This window comes from Sorex araneus, chromosome 1 (assembly GCF_027595985.1).
Source record: "Sorex araneus isolate mSorAra2 chromosome 1, mSorAra2.pri, whole genome shotgun sequence".
NCBI classification, from domain to species: Eukaryota; Metazoa; Chordata; class Mammalia; order Eulipotyphla; family Soricidae; genus Sorex; species Sorex araneus.
This window is the reverse complement of record NC_073302.1, coordinates 246646984-246663558: the sequence shown is the minus strand read 5'-3', so window position 1 is coordinate 246663558 and position 16575 is coordinate 246646984. Positions and strand designations below refer to the sequence as shown.

General features: G+C 41.5%; 1 protein-coding gene across 1 annotated transcript in view; it reads right to left on the bottom strand.

The window, feature by feature from the left end:
* Positions 1–6717: 6717 nt before the first annotated feature.
* Positions 6718–16575, bottom strand: part of NUFIP1 (nuclear FMR1 interacting protein 1) — a 35039-nt gene continuing 25181 nt past the window's right edge. The window contains exons 8-10 of the mRNA XM_004604665.2: positions 13769–13885; positions 10454–10692; positions 6718–9077 (exon numbers count right to left, since the gene is read on the bottom strand). Of these exons, the coding sequence (XP_004604722.2) occupies positions 8922–9077; positions 10454–10692; positions 13769–13885 (512 nt within the window). The 3' untranslated portion in view covers positions 6718–8921. The remainder of the gene's footprint in view (positions 9078–10453; positions 10693–13768; positions 13886–16575) is intronic.

Here is a 16575-nt window from a genome sequence, read left to right as displayed (position 1 = left end):
TAGAAGATTCTACATGTCTCAACTCTCAAACAAGATGTAAGATATAAGAAGGCTACACTTACAGTGAAGAGCAAAAGAGGCTTCAATTATTGGTTATCTTCAATTTAGTGGTTAAGGTCAACAAGCTTTGATTGTGCAAAACCAAAATCCATTAAGTAGCTGCTGCCATCACCAAAAACAAGGAAGCAGCTTCAGTAGTTAAGCAAGTGGAAAAGAGACACAGCAGTGAATCCCGGAAGACAGCAGCTCACCTGAGATCTCTCCGACCCCGTATGGAGTTAATTCTACCAGGGCACCTCAGATGGGGTGGGTGTGCCCTCTCCGTCCACTCCAGATGAAACCCTGGTGGCCACAAAGCTTCCAGAAGAAACACCCAAGTATGTGGGTTCAGGGACTAAGACTCCAGACTACATGGCGGCAGCAGACAGGCATCCCTTCCCATCTTCCCACCAGCTTGGGGTCCTGGCTGTCACCCCACAAATCGCCTCTGGGTGCCATCTCACTGCATCAATGGCCTTGATCCAGAACTCCCAAATGAATCTCAAAATGGATTAGTTCCCTACAGAGATGTCTCTGGACCTCAACCACTTACAATTTTAGAATTTCAGAAGCATGTGGCTGCTTTCGCGGCCGCTCAACCTCTCATAACATTCATAATAGCAATAGCACTGTAGCACTGTTGTAGCACTGTTGTCCCGTTGCAAATCATTGATTTGCTCGAATGGGCACCAGTAACATCTCCACTGTGAGACTTGTTACTGATTTTGGCATACTGAATACGCCACAGGTAGCTGGCCAGGCTCTGCCATGTGGGCAGGATACTCCTGTAGCTTGCCGGGCTCTCCGAGAGAGACAGAGGAACTGAACCCAGGTTGGCTGCGAGGAAGGAAGGAAGGGAGGGAGGGAGGGAGGGAGGGAGGGAGGAAGGAAGGAAGGAAGGAAGGAAGGAAGGAAGGAAGGAAAGAAGGAAGGAAGGAAGGAAGGAAGGAAGGAAGGAAGGAAGGAAGGAAGGAAGGAAGGAAGGAAGGAAGGAAGGAAGGAAGGAAGGAGAGAGAAAGGAAGGAAGGAAGGAAGGAAGGAAGGAAGGAAGGAAGGAAGGAAGGAAGGAAGGAAGGAAGGAAGGAAGGAAGGAAGGAAGGAAGGAAGGAAGGAAGGAAGGAAGGAAGGAAGATCCCTACACATAACAAAGAGACTAACGGTCAAAACATAAAAGCACAAAAGGACTAGAAGGAGGAAATAGTATCTATTATTTGGGAATGGCACAAAATCCAAGTCATGAAAGGAAAAACAGTGGATACAGAGAGATCAGGGGTGTGACCCAAAGGGCAGACCAGACACCAGCATGGAGCACTGCTTCGAATGGCTCCATGGTGGGTTCTATCTTAATAGAACCAACAAGTTCTGCAAGTTTCAGCACTGGGGGCTCCTTTACTTACTGCTGTTCTGGTCTGGAGGCTGCTGATGGGGTCAACACACAAAGCTGGGGGCATTCTGAAGGGAAGCCGGGCACCAAACTCTACTGTCCAGTCACACATCTCCCTTCGCAACCTGAAGGGTAAACCCAGAGCAACTCTGGGAAAATGTTTACCTTATTTTAAAAACAAGGAGTTAAGGTGCTTGCCTTGCACATGATCAACGCTGGTTAAATCTTGGGTATCACTTATGGTCCCCTGAACCCCGCTAGGAGTGATACTTGAGAACAGAGCCAGGAGTAAGCTCTGAGCACTACTGTGTGTGGTGCCTAAACCAGAACAACTAAGAGCTGGGTAATTCTTACACAAAATATGCATCAACAAACCCAGTTAAAAAGATTTGCAACACTTTGCTAAGAAGGAAAATAAATTCTTACATACTTGTCAAAGAATAATTTTCAAAAAAGTTGCAAATGACATATTACACACAAATCAATAACAGATATTATATGGACAAAGGGTAGTTAAAAAAAATGCTAGAATAAGACTGCAAAACTGATGTTAAAATGGCTGTCACGGTTGACAAACTAACACATTTTCCAGTAGAAAAAAATTAACAAATTTAAAAAATAAGTCCTCCGTAGGTTCTCAGTATTGTAAAAGTGAATGTCAGGCTTTACAGAAAGCGACTCTAGTCAATCTCAAAGCCCAAGGAGGGGGATGATCATGCAACAGGTGGGTCAGCGATTTGTCTAGACTCCTCCACACTCCTTAAAAACAACTGGGGTGAGGTGAGGAGAACCTGGAGAGAGAGTCAGTCTGCTTTGCATGCAGCTGACCCAGATTCAATCCCTTGTGTCCCACGTGATAAACCTGGCACAGCCAGGAGCAGTAATTCATGAGCACCCCTGGGTGTGATTAAAAACAAAAAATGGCTGGGGTTCACCCGAAAGTTCTGTTTATGTGAGTTAACTCTTACTATTCACATCCCTAGAAACTAAAGGAAAATAACATATTGATTCATTTAAAAACTCATTTATATGTTGACTTTTTTCTTAAGTCATTTTCCAGTAAAAAATTATTAGGGAGTAGCATCATTTGAAATGGCAAATATTGGGATTTCAAAAAAACTACTGACAATAATGACAGAATTTAGAGATTATCTCTGTTAAAATAGTAAGGGGACCATATAAGGACTGAGAACAGCCTGAGTTACCTCTGCAAACTCACAGTTCATCTTTATCCTGTAAAAATTTTAGAAAAGCCAATGGCTCCTGAGCTGTCAAGGTGGTGAGGATGCAGTTTTGGGAAAACTCCACTGTGCACTCTTCCAACCGAAAAAGGCAAACATCTCCTAGAATGAGGTAATAGCTTTTTGATTTCACAGAAATCAAAAATCTTGAACTCCCGAGAGGTAGGCTTTGAGAACCACAACTCTAGGGAGAGATTTGTAAGGGCATGGGATAATCTATTTTCATTTCAAGCTGTGATAGTTTTAAAACATTTTAGACAAGAATGTAATTTGGAGGGCCAGAGCGATAGTATAGTGGGTAGGGCGTTTACCTTGGTTCAACCCAGGCTCAATCCCTGGCATTTTATATAGTCCCCCAAGCACCGTTAGGAGTAATTCCTACGTGCAGAGCCAGGAGTAACCCCCGAGCATCACTAGGTTTTACCCAAAAAGGAAAAAAAAAGCAATTCGGCATAGCCTTATAAAGGCCACTGGATCCTCAGCCTTTTGTTCACAGGTTTAGATAATGCTTCTGTTTATTCAGTAGTGTTCATTATAGTAGCATAATATTAGAAAACACTGGAAACAAATTTCTCCATAGGGAAATGATCTGATAAGAGAAAGCAAATATGCATATATACATGCAGACACACAATTATACACAAACACAAATATTCATAACATATCCATTTGAGAAAGTGAAAAATTTGCAAAGCATTATACGTAGATTTTTTTCTATTTAAGACAAACCTATATGAGCAGCTTAGATATTTTTTTTTTTTTTTTTTTTTTTTTTGCTTTTTGGGTCACACCTGGCGATGCACAGGGGTTACTCCTGGCTCTGCACTCAGGAATCACTCCTGGCGGTGCTCAGGGGACCATATGGGATGCTGGGGATCGAACCCAGGTCGGCCGCGTGCAAGGCAAACGCCCTACCCGCTGTGCTATCACTCCAGCCCCTAGATATTTTTTTTTAAGGCTGAAAATACAAACCAGGCTGTATTTTCTCTGAGGAATATGAAAACAAAGGATAGAACAAAACAACCCTATTTTATATAAAATTAATTCTCATAAAGAGCACAATTCTGTTGTCATTTCTTCTTAAAAAACAAATTAAGAAGAGACTGAATGCCTGTCATAAGGATTAGTCATATCTTGGATTAAATGACCAGAAAGACATTTATAAGAAACTGGTGAAATCAGTCTGGGTTTGCTCACCAACACCTGGCCCCAAGCACCGCCATAAGTCATCTGAGCACTGAGCTGGGAGCAGTCTCTGTGTACTACCAGGCACAGGGATGGCTCCAAAACCAACCCTAAATAGTAATGAGTCAAACAGATACTAAGTGCAGGGCCCAAGAAACACACTCCCTGCTCACGACCAGAGATAAGACTGCTGTTCACAGAAAGGCAAAAGTATTCACAGAGCCCACGGTCAGTCCTGAAGTGAAGATGTGGGTGTGGACAAAGATGGATTTGAATCAACTGAAAAAGATCAGCAGAAGACGTTTGTTGATCTCTTATGAGAAGGCCCCCGAAAGCGTGCCAGTTTAGCCACAGCGGGGCTCTGCGGGAAGCACTGCATGGAAGGGCAGGGTCTACGCCACAGCCGTGAAGAACACAACTCAGTTTGGCGTCTTCTCTTCTCTGTACACTTGGTGTATCTGTCTTCACTCTGACTCCATTTATTCACTTTCACCGATCTTCTATTCCCTTTGCCACTTCCCAGAGGCCAAAGGGAGATTGCTCTGGAGCACGTCGGCCCTCTGAAGCTTGCTTCCCCAGTTCAGGCAGATTCTCCTCTCCAGGGACCATCCAGTCCATTTCCATCCAGTGGATCAGTAAAATCACTGCTGTAAGGAAGCTTTCAAACACTGGTTCAAAGACGGGGGTGTAGCAGGTAAAAAAAAAAAAGAAAAGAAAAAAGAAAAGAAAAGAAAACTATCAAACCAGCTGTGGTGCTCACTGAAGCTCAGGAGAGGGGACTCAGTGTGCAAGGTCCTGGGATCCATACTCTGGCCCTAAACAAACTATGTCCCCCAAATCAAACCATAAGAAGAAAAACTTCCCTGGTCTAGATTACAAGTAGAGAGCTTTCCCTGTGCCCGATCACTGGGAAGCAGCTTTTTTGCTGGCAATACCATTTTCCACATTGAAATAAAAATATATTGTGCATTTCAGAATTTAAAAGTCTAGGTTTTAAGGGAAACAAGGATGAGATCTATGATAAATATAACAAATGGGCTGAGTCTTAAAATATATCCAAATATAGTTTTCCCAGTGTGGCAGCTTAGAGTTACAAGGCACAACAGAAGTAACTTAAGGAATAGAAAATACCATTTAAAAAAAATCAATTTATAAATTGTCCTTAGTTTATGGAATCATGAAGTTCAATGCAACCTGGATGGACCTGGAAGGTGTTGTGTTAGTGAAGTCAGCCAGAGGGAAGACAAATACCAGATGCTCTAACTTATCTGTGGCATGTATCAAATGAAGGCAAACCCTTGGCCCTGGATCACAGAAATGGGGATGACGGGCAGGACTGCAGGGTGGTGGGAGGGGCACGGGGGAGGGGGGTTGGTAATGAGGAATGAGGAGGCATTGGTCAAGGTTCTCAGACAGTGTGGGAAGGGAGGGAGGCTGGAAGGAGAAAGGAAAAAGGGAGGAGCTGCCTTACTTCAAGAATGGTGTGATTCTTCAGTGTGGAAGGACCACAGGACGAGCATAATGAAACACAAATATCCCACATACCCACACACATAATGGTACAATTTTACGACTCTAAGCATAAACAAAATAAAAACCAGACTATTTTTCACAAACAAGCACCTGCTCATTCTTTTAACTACTAACGAAAAGAAATAATGTGATTGATGTCTGACTTCTAATTAGTAATACCGGATGTTAGAAAAAATTCTGTTGATAGCTTCAGAACTCTGAAATATATTTTGTTTAGTTTTGGGGCCAAACCCAGCAACGCTCAGGGTTTACTTCTGATTTCTACACTCAGAAATTATTCCCAGCCTGCTCAGAGGACCATATGGAATAGCAGGAATTGAACCCGGATTGCTCATGTGCAAAGTAAATGCCCTACTTCTAGGCCTGACAGGAATGGTTTTTAACCTAACACCCCAAACTCAATTTAAAAAATTTCAAATGGAGGATTGAGCATTTGACTACTTGAAGACAGGCTGGAGAGAAAAACAAATTTGAGGAAACCCTAATCCGGGGTGCAAGAAAAGCAGTGTAAAGGAAACAGTAAATCCAACAGTAGTCTAAGTGACTGTCGAAGCACACGCAGACACACAGGAAACAGTGCAGAGTACTCCAAAACAAAGCCACATCATCACACCAAGAGAAGTCGATAAAAAAAGGTAAAGAAGGTGGAGGCCTCGACTTTAGCGGGAGATTAGAGGTATAGACACCACTGAACTCTTGATCAGAGTGTGTATTCACCAAGGAAGGACAATAGGCTTGTGAAGAAAAAGCAAGAAGGAAAATGAAGAAAAAACAATGCTCAAGAAAATGAAATGCTGATATAAACAAAAGCAAGGTATAGAAAATAAGGTGCAGGCATAACCTAAATACCCCAACAGTTTCAATTAACACAAATGGATTAAATCCCCAGGTATCTTAGCTTGAACCGTCAAAAGCTGTTTTGGCCACATTAAGTGGGGGAAACACAAGTCAATGTATAAAGTATCAAGGACAAAAAAGGGTATGTGAGTTATAAAAGGCATGATACCAATATTCATATAATACTTTTACATCTCAGAAATAAATCTACTAAATGAAAAATAAGGTAAGAATGTAGAAGTTTGAATAATAAGCTAAATACAAAAACCTTTGTATAAGCTCAGACAGGCAACCCTCCCTAAACTCAATGAATATTTTAAAAATAATTCATGCATTCTCTAAATTAGAAAACATAAAGGCTTCATTCTATCTGCTTGGGAATTCTGAACACACTTATTAAATAGTTCCTAGGTTAAATATAAAAGCTATTTAGTTAAATTGTACAAACAAACGAGTCACCACATCTAAAGACTCAAACAGCAAAGGCAGCAGCAAAAAAACATTTTTACTAATGCATTTATTAAAAAACAAGAAATATTAAAAATAAAACTGTACAATACACCTTACATAGTGGTGCTTATTACCATCTCTGGAGATCAAATAGTCCAATAGTGAAAACAGTAAGAATCTTCGATTTACATGTGTATAAGTCTATGGAATAAAACTGCAAACTAAACCGTTTTAGAAAACCAACTCAGAGTCTAAGATTGGTTACATCAACCTGATGAAATGAATTGAACTTAGAGTTACCTCTTTGAAAAGTATAAGAAATAATCTGAGTTCTTGACATCAGGCAAGACATGATTCACTCTTATATCTTTAATTCCTACACAACAGTGCCATGTGGGCACACGGCAGTATTTCAGGAACCAAATTAACGTACTGGACAGGTAGTTTTCCAATACAGGCCTCATCGGTGGAACACAGAAAATCATAATTGAAAGTGTTTTAAATGACTACAAGACTGGGCAACACTCACCTCCCAGGTCTGTGATAGAACAGTGGTGCTGGTCAGGAGTTCCAGCCTTCTAGAAAGGATCTTCCCCATAGGAACAGAGTCCGCCCTGAGAGCCACGCCCATCCTTCTTACAGGCAAGTCACAGACTTCAACAATCACAGTGTCAGCGAAAATTAATGTTTCGAGTACAACAAACTTCTTAAAAACATAGCTCCCTTTTAGCTCTATACCACAGCGATAAAAGCTCGAGTTCTTAGCATAAGCATAAGTGACAAGAGCATAAAATTAAAATCTCAGGTGTTAACAGGAAAGCGAAACAATTTCAGTAGCTTTTATTTATCTATAAAGGGCTCCATTATGCTCTTTAAAGGAGGAATTTTTTATTTAATTGTAAAAAATAAAGAATCAGCACTAATTTACTACTGCCTGTTATAAAAATCAGTACTCGAAGGAGGTAAACAGATATATATGATTACCTCAGGTTCTGTACCACAAAGGATGGTTGTTGGGAAGTGAGGGAGAGAGGGAGAGAGAGTGTGGGGGGGCGGGGAAGAGAGACAGGAAAGAGGGTAAGAGAGGGGGAGAGGGAGAGGGAGGGAGGAGAGAGAGAGAGAGAGAGAGAGAGAGAGAGAGAGAGGGAGAGAGAGAGAGAGAATGTGCCAGAGAGAGAGAGAGAGAATGTGCCAGAGGTAGGTGTGGGAGGTGGTGGTGGGAGGGAAACTGGGGACACTGGTAGTGGGAAATGTGCACTGGTGAAGGACAGGTATTGGAACATTGTATGACTGAAATCCAATCATGAACAACTTTGTAGATGTGCATCTCACAGTGATTCAATTAAAAAAAAAAAATCAGTACTTGAACTTTATCAAGTATTATACATAACTTTTCACAGGAAAATAAAAAAGTTCATTTTTAAGCCATGCCCCGAGAAGCAATTCAACTAAATTAATGTAGGTGTGGCATGTACAGAGGCCACACCTACATTAATACTTCAAGAAGTGAAATATTATCATTATTTTTATTTGCCATGTCAGGAATTGAACCCAGGGCCTCAGACATTCAAGGTATGTGATCTACCACTAAATCACATCCCTGACCCTATTGTATTAATATTTCTACGTCCAGTATTTAAGTATCATAATGCCAAAAGGTGAATTTCAATACATGCTTTGGAATAAATGTAGAAAATTTTAAGACCTCTTGATCATATATGATCTAGATCATTTTTTAAAACACTGTATCCTCTTGCCAGGTAGGGGTCTGTGCTATTTAGAATGGCTCTCTTCATTAAAACAAAATGATTACATTTCTCTCCCCAATACACAGCGTCCTCAGATGAATTTTTTTTTTTTTTTTTTTTTGCTTTTGGGCCACTCTTGGCAGTGCTTGAGAGCTTACTCCTGGTTCTGTGCTCCGGGACTAAACCAAGTCAGCCAAGTTCAAGGCAAGTTCCTTACCTGCTATATTCTCTCCAGCCCCATAGTCATTAAACTAGAATTTTCCATACGGCACCAAAGCATACTTTCCAGATAACAGCAGTACAAATAAATAAATACAAATAAAAAAATTCTGCCAGCAAATATCCTATGATCCAGATAACATATTCTTAAAAACTAGTCATATTTATTTGCATAGGACAGACTTTAAAATTCAACATCATATCTTCTGAGGTTTACTATTTAATTCCTAATCCATTATTTTTTTTTTAAAGCTTTTCCTCCGCCAACTTGAAGACATTACTATATTACACTGCTTCAGTTTCATGTGCTGAAACATCAGGCACCAATGCATCCTTAGTTTTCACAGAATTAGTATTAAGTCCAAAGAAGTCTTTTTTGATGATGTACCGAACACACTGCAAAATCACATTTCTTTCATGTCGGATGTCCGGAGCTAAAAGCTAAATAAAATAAAATAAAATAAAAAGATTAGGTGGTAGATGAAACATATCCAAGAAACATAATCTAAAACCATTATGTGTCCTCCCTATATAAACACAGTAACACTGAAGAACAAATTTACTACTTTGTTAAAATACAATGCAAGAACATTTTCTTTTAATTTATATCAAACCAGCTGTTTTAGACAGTACAAATGTGCGTGTTTGGAGTATTCTCTAAGAGCTTATGGAATAAGAAACAGAAAACACAGGCTCAAAAGCTTGCAATTCTTGGGGCCAGAGTGATCAATAAAAGGGTTGAAGTACAAACCTTACACCCTAGTGCCACACCAAGGGTATAGCCTGGCCCAGACGCCCCCAGCATGATGCTGCTGATCTGAGCTTTGAGTCGTCTGTCAGGCCCATACATTATCAAGCATAGTACTGCTTAGGGGGGGTTGGGGGACCAATGCAGTGCAGCAACACTGCACAGGAGCAGCCCCACCACTGTCAAAATAAATAAATAAAGGCTACAATTTTAAAATTCAAATTAGGGGGTCTTTAAGGCCCATTAAAGTCAGCAGTAGAGCACCTATCTTGAAAGGGTGAAAGTGTGAGTTCTATCCCTAGCACTGCTCTCTATAATCCCAGAGGCTTGGCTGTTTAGGATCCCCAGTGACAAATCACGGCTGCATGTGATCTTCAGGAAATCACAACCCAGTGTGTTGAGCCCACAACTAAAGTTCCCGACCCCTGCTGAGCCTGGAACACAACAAAGGGCAAAGGAAAAAATTAAAACAAGATAGAACTTCCTGACCCTGTGCCAGGATGTCTTCACCAGGGCAACTCAGATTGTTGTATTTTGTCCTGGAGGCATTTAAGCCCTTGTATAAGAGATTACAAGCATGTATGTTAAACCCACACAAATGTGTGCTACTTTTGGCACATCAGTGGACTAGAGTATAAGAGGTCACATGGCTGCAAATGCGGCCACAAGTTACAGGACGTCCTATGTTGCTCTCTTCCAGGAACTTTATTTTATAGTCTCTGGGTCTTGGCCATTGATGAGACTATATGGCACTGGGGGCAGTTTGTACGTGTGACTACCATAAAACTTCCAAAGGTCAATACAGCTCAATATGTATTTTTTCTTTCCACTAGTTAAATTTGGATTATTTTATCCTAATCATTAATCTTCTTTATATAGCAGCTATATCTATCTATGTACCAAAGCAGCCACAGGGTTACAATACAAAAAAGGCATTGAGACATCAAGCATACAGCCCCAAGAGCCTTAAAATGCATGAATGCACACATCCTGTCCCGCACAACCCCAAAGCTCTATCTTCGTGACACAAGAAGATTTGAAAAAACACTTGAGAAGAAAAATCACTCACCATTTCCAGGAGGTATGGGTGATGTGTCCTCGGTTCGAATAACGTTTTATAGTTGGGACAATTTCTTTTCCTCTTAGCATTTGTCTTTTTAAAACTTTTCTTTGGGCTCTCCTTCTTTGTTCCTGAGACGTTCTTAACAGTCCTGGCCTGTGGGACCTCTTGCTCTGGACTCTGAGGAGCACTGCTATGAAGAGTCTGGTTCTCCACCAGAACATCCGCTTCAGTCTTGATAGGAACTTCTAAATGTGATTTGAAAGAAGAAGAAGAAGATGACACACAAAAACAGGGTGAAACTTCCAAGAGAACCCCTTACCCCGGCCACAATACTGACTGATTAAAACTAGGCACTTACAAGTACTACAATACTTTTTGAAGATCTGACATAATTGGATGACACTGGAAGTGATGGAGCAAAGAGGTGAGAAATACAACTGTAACAGAATGAAGCTAAGAATTCACAATGTGGTTTTGGATTTTAAACCTAAGAAAAAAGGGGTCGGGGAAAATGGCTCAAAGGGTAGGGCTAGGTATATGTTTTGCAAGCAAGAAATGAAGATATACGTAGAAATGTATTAAATGTTATCTGTAGAGGCCATTTCTACAGCTTGTTTTTATGGGCTAGAATAATCAAATAATAGTTTTCTTCGCTATTATCTGTCATAAATACAACTGACAAGCAGGAAACATATGTGTTTAAAAACTTCGCCTTCACATCACTGTATTGGAAATATGAGTAAAGAAATACTGTTATTTTTGGGGGGCTGGAGCGATAACACAGCAGGTTGGGCATCTGCCTTGCACGCAGCCGACCTGGGTTGATTCCCAGCATCCCACATGGTCCCCTAAGCACTGCCAGGAGTAATTCCTGAGTGCAGAGCCAGGAGTTAATCCCTGTGCATCGCCAGGTGTGACCCAAAAAAGAAAAAAAAAAATACTGTTATTTTTTAACTAAGAAAAAAAATGAAGGCAATCATGTCAGGTAATAATCCTGATAAAGCCAAAGTAGTTTGTATTTCAAAATTCAAGTCATACTTAACTAGCCACCACAGATTTCTTCTTTAAATTAGAAAACCCTGTTACAGACTAAACATCTTTCATACAAAAGCTCAACTAACCCTGTAGGATAACACAGCCTCAGGTAGTTTAGGTTTATTTGGGTTACTCCCACCACAGTGCTCCCTTTCCTCTGTGTTTATTTGTAACTTCTTTCTTTGTGCTCTGTTCACTTGTAAACCTTGTTTTTCTCTTCTCCTCGAGTCCTCTGCATAGTTTACTCAGAGCCATGTCCTTTTGTATGGGCACAGGAAGACAGTAGAGAATGCTATACTTTTGTAACCTGGGAGTCATTTGACTCTACATGATATTTCTTCCTGGGCATCTGTTCTCTAGACACAAGCCTCAGCTGCCCTTACTTCCTAGCACCCCCGGAAGCAGGGTCCTGACGAGGTACGGGATGAATCCAGGGCAAGCGGTGAGTTATGTGCTACCCGACCATCGAGATGGGTCTGGCCAAACTGCCTAATGCTTAACTATAAGTTAAGAGCTTGGTCATGGACAAATGCTGTCATGATCCAAAAAGTAATAACTAGATTTGGACCCTGCTAGGGTTAGGAATGATTAATCTGGCCTGAGCACTGTAGTCTGAGTCTAAGGCAAAATGTTGCCAGGAAAGCTTCCCTACAAGCCTCAATGTATCTCTGACTGTGTCCACACAAAAATAACTAGTATTAAGATGTTGATGGAGTTTTTGGACCGAGGAAAAGAGAAAAACACCTTAAGAGTATTTTGCCTGCTGGCAGTCAGGAAGGGCTTTCTTATGTTGATTTTGCTACCTGACTGTGTGTAGCCTAGAGGGCAAGGTGGAGAGAGACCAGTAGGGGGAGAGACTAGTGAAGAGGGAGCAGAATCCAGAGAGCAGGGAATGAGGAGCTAGGTAGAGTGCGAGTGTGTGAGATGAGAGAGACAAACACTGAATAAACAGTAACTAATCAGCAACCAGCTTGGTCCTCATTCTTCCTTGCCTGTCCTGGGCCAACAGCCATCCCCATCCAGCCCATACACAGCGGCTCGAGAGCACCGAACAAGGGTGGTGAGACAGAGCCGCCCAGAGAGCCCTCGAACACACCCTTCAGCATGTGAAGTTTTTCACAAACCCCTCCAAGCTTTCCTAACAAAATAAACACTGATTTTCTGAAGCTTGTCAATGCTAAAAGTACTACCAGTGTCATCCAGTTACATGAGGTCTTCTCTTCGTTATAAAATTTTTAAGCCCCAAATTCTGCAGAACAGTCACTGTTGTGATCATACATCATGCCTTGTGCCTACACAGCAACTTCTCACAGCTGGTAATACCTAAATAAATTACCATGAAAAGTAAGTCTCTGTAAAAGTAGAACACATGTCTATTCAGTAAATTAACTGCCCACAATGACGGACTGCACTCATTTGTGAAATATATATATACATCAAAACCAAAACAAAACATGCTGAGTGACAGTACAGCGGGTAGAGTGCTTGCTTTGCATGTGGTTGTTGCAGGTTTGAACCCCGGCATCCGGTAGGTCCCTGAGCACTGCCAAAAGCAATTCCTAAGTGCAGGGCCAAGAATAACCCCTGAGCATTGCTAGATATGACCCCAAACCAACAGCAACAAAAAATACTGCCCAAGCCACTGATGAACAGTCTACTCACAGCTCTGGTAGTAGTCTTAAGAGGTGCTACAGATAAGGTGATGCATCTTCAAATGAAATTATCATCCAGCAACCTGAAATCTTTTGACTTCTCCCAAAGATTCTTAGAAGGATTCCATCCCTTCCAATCTTTGAAACGCAAGGACTAATGGAAACACAAGTATAGGGCTGCTACTCTCCCCATGGCGGCATTATGGAGCACACACCAAATATGCTTCCTAGAGATCTGTGCCCGATCTACACAGATGGAATTCTTTTTCTGCCTACAAAAGGTGCTAGGAAATGTTAGGAAAAGGTTCATGACAGGAGGAAAGAAATTAAATTCCTTCGCTCCATTCTTCAATACCATTAGTGGATATTACCTCCTCCTTCCTATAACTTTAATGGTATTGTCTTTGCCTTTTGCTTCAGAGTACCAAACACATTCCCCACAGTTTTTAGTTTTCCTCTAACCTGCATTAATTTCTGAAACAGAAAAAAATTATCATTGAGAATTCCACTTGAGAAGATCAAATAAAGAATAAGCGCACAACACAGTTTGTCGTTAAAGACAACCAAACAAATGGATGCTACTGAGGCCTCAGGTACAGGGTGGAAACAACTACCAGCTGAGGCCAAGGCTTACCTTCTGGCTCACTCTCGGACCCGGACAGGTTGCCATAGCTGCTCATAAGAGAGCACAGGGCTGGCGTCACCTCCTTGGGTATGACAGTACTTTGGGGTTTCTCCTCTTTGTCAGACTCTGAAAGAGAAAAGGGAAAAAGACTGTATCAAAACATTCACCTTATAAAAAAAGAAAGCTGGCAGCCCCGCACTTCTCTGTGCTAGTGAAAGATTATACAATCACTTCCTTAATCTTCTCTTCTCCCCCAAATGAGATCCAGGCGATCCTGAACCGGTGTTTCTCAAACTGGGTAACGTTCTGATTCCCCCACCCCATAACAGGGGGCAATGGAATGATGAGGGGGAATGGGGACTGGATGAGGAAGTGTTAGCAGACTCAGATGCAATTTAAATAAAATAAATAAAAGCAGTGGTTTTATTTTCTCACAAAGTGGGCAGTAAGTCAAATCTGGGACACTCAGGACTAAATCTTCATAGTCAGAAGTTATTTGTCTCAAAGAGAAGTCAGAGGGGCAAAATGAAGTCACACACAACTCAGTGACTATGAGGCTTCACAAATTAGGCCTTTTTGAGATGAAATGAATTTAAAATACTTTTATTGATGCTACCTAACTTCAGTAAAATTATAGGAAGACTAAAATGTTTATTAACCATTTAGCTGAACTAAGGATTACTAACTCTGAAAATCAGATTTAAGGATAAATAAAATATAAAAATATTCACTTTGGGGTGAGAGTGACAGCACTGTGGGTCGGGTGCATGCCTTAAATGTCACCCACCCAGGTTCAATGCCAGGCATCCTGTAATGTCTCCAGGGCACCTCCAGGTTTAATTCCTGGATTCAGTGAGCACACTGGGTATAACCCAAACACACACACACACACACACACACACACACACACACACACACACACACACACACACACACCTTTTTTATGTCTATGAGATGGTTCGGGGAACATGAATGTTTAAACTATTCTAGAAAGACTCAGTCAAAAAGCTCTGCTGAAATCCCCAAGCTTTTATTACTTAAGACTTCTAAGAACTTAGGTAAATAAGCCAAGCATGAGTATTTAGCAAGTACTAACTAGAGAGTCTGCCAGAGATAAAGTGTTTGATCAGGGCCCAAAAGCATAATTGCAGCCAAGAGACACCACCTTTACATTTATTGTTGGCAGCTCTGAATATGCCTTTACATCTTTTCTAAACAACCAATAAAAATAAAATCTGGCTTAAAAATAAAGAGAATTAAGTAACCTGTCTGTATAATAAACTAACTCAATGCCAGCTAATAGAAACCACTTAAGACTGCACTCAATGTTCACCACGTTGATGGAGGAAAAAAAGAAACCACCAGTTTGTTAGAAACACAAAGATGCTTTAATGTAGACATGAACCTACCATGTTGTGGAAGATAAAGCTCAATTCTCCCTCTTTTACTGACCTACACCACTACTTCAGCATACATCACACCCTTTAAAAACTGCTCCTTGCTAATTTTTAACATTGTCCCTGTTATTAGTAAAAGGAAAGTAAAATAGGCCACTTTACATATATGAATTCCTAGTGGGACAAATAGGATTTACAACAATGACCACAACCCGGGATCTTGTGTGCTCATCACCAGGAGGAATAGCATGGCTGAGACCCTGGCAACCCTCTCCCTCCGCAAAGGCGAGTCAGGCTCACTCAGTCCCAGCATTGGCACTGAATGAAGAGCTTTAGCAGGGGCGCACACACACACACACACACACACACACACACACACACACACACACACACACACACACACACACACACACACACACACACACACACACACGATCTAATCTGTAGGACAACTCTTTCCCTATTTTGTTCCCCCCCCAGTTTTGTTCTGGGGCTCCACCACTTCTAAAGTAACACTTTGAAAGGGTCACCATTTTGGGGGCACAATGTCATGTCTGTCACATCCTCTATGACAAATTTTTATAAAAAAACAAACAAACAACAACAACAAAACTATTCCCAAAGCCCCTTGGATTCCTCTAGCATGTCTCCCACAGACATTTCCAGTCACTGCTTTGGAAAGACTCACTGCAGGCATTGTGCTGAATGAAAACAGCCAGGCATCTCCCTAACTGAAACAATAGTTGCAATGTAGATGACAAAATCAAACTGTTACATGTTTATAAAATACCAACTCAATCTTATCAAAGTAAATCTTACCCCTCTCATACATGCACATCATTTCCCATCAACCCAAACAATACAGTGAATTTTTTAGAGTTTATTTCACTCAAAACAGTATCCAAAAACATCTAGAAATCAACTTTAAAAAGAAATGGGAGATCTCTACCAGGAAAACTTGAAATCACTTAAGAAGAGGTCACTGTCACTGTTATCCCGTTGCTCATCGATTTGCTTGAGCGGGCACCAGTTAACGTCTCCATCGTGAGACTTGTTGTTACTGTTTTTGGCATATTGAATATGCCACGGGTAGCATGCCAGGCTCTGTCGTGCAGGCGACATACTCTTGGTAGCTTGCTGGGCTTTCTTTTGTTTTTTTTTTTTTTGCTTTTTGGGTCACACCCGGCAATGCACAGGGGTCACTCCTGGCTCTGCACTCAGGAATTACCCCTGGCGGTGCTCAGGGGACCATATGGGATGCTGGAATTCGAACCCGGGTCGGCCGCGTGCAAGGCAAACGCCCTACCCGCTGTGCTATCATTCCAGCCCTTGCTGGGCTTTCTGAGGGGGCGGAGGAATCGAACCCGGGTCGGCCGCGTGCAAGACAAATGCCCTACCGCTGTGCTATCGCTCCAGTAG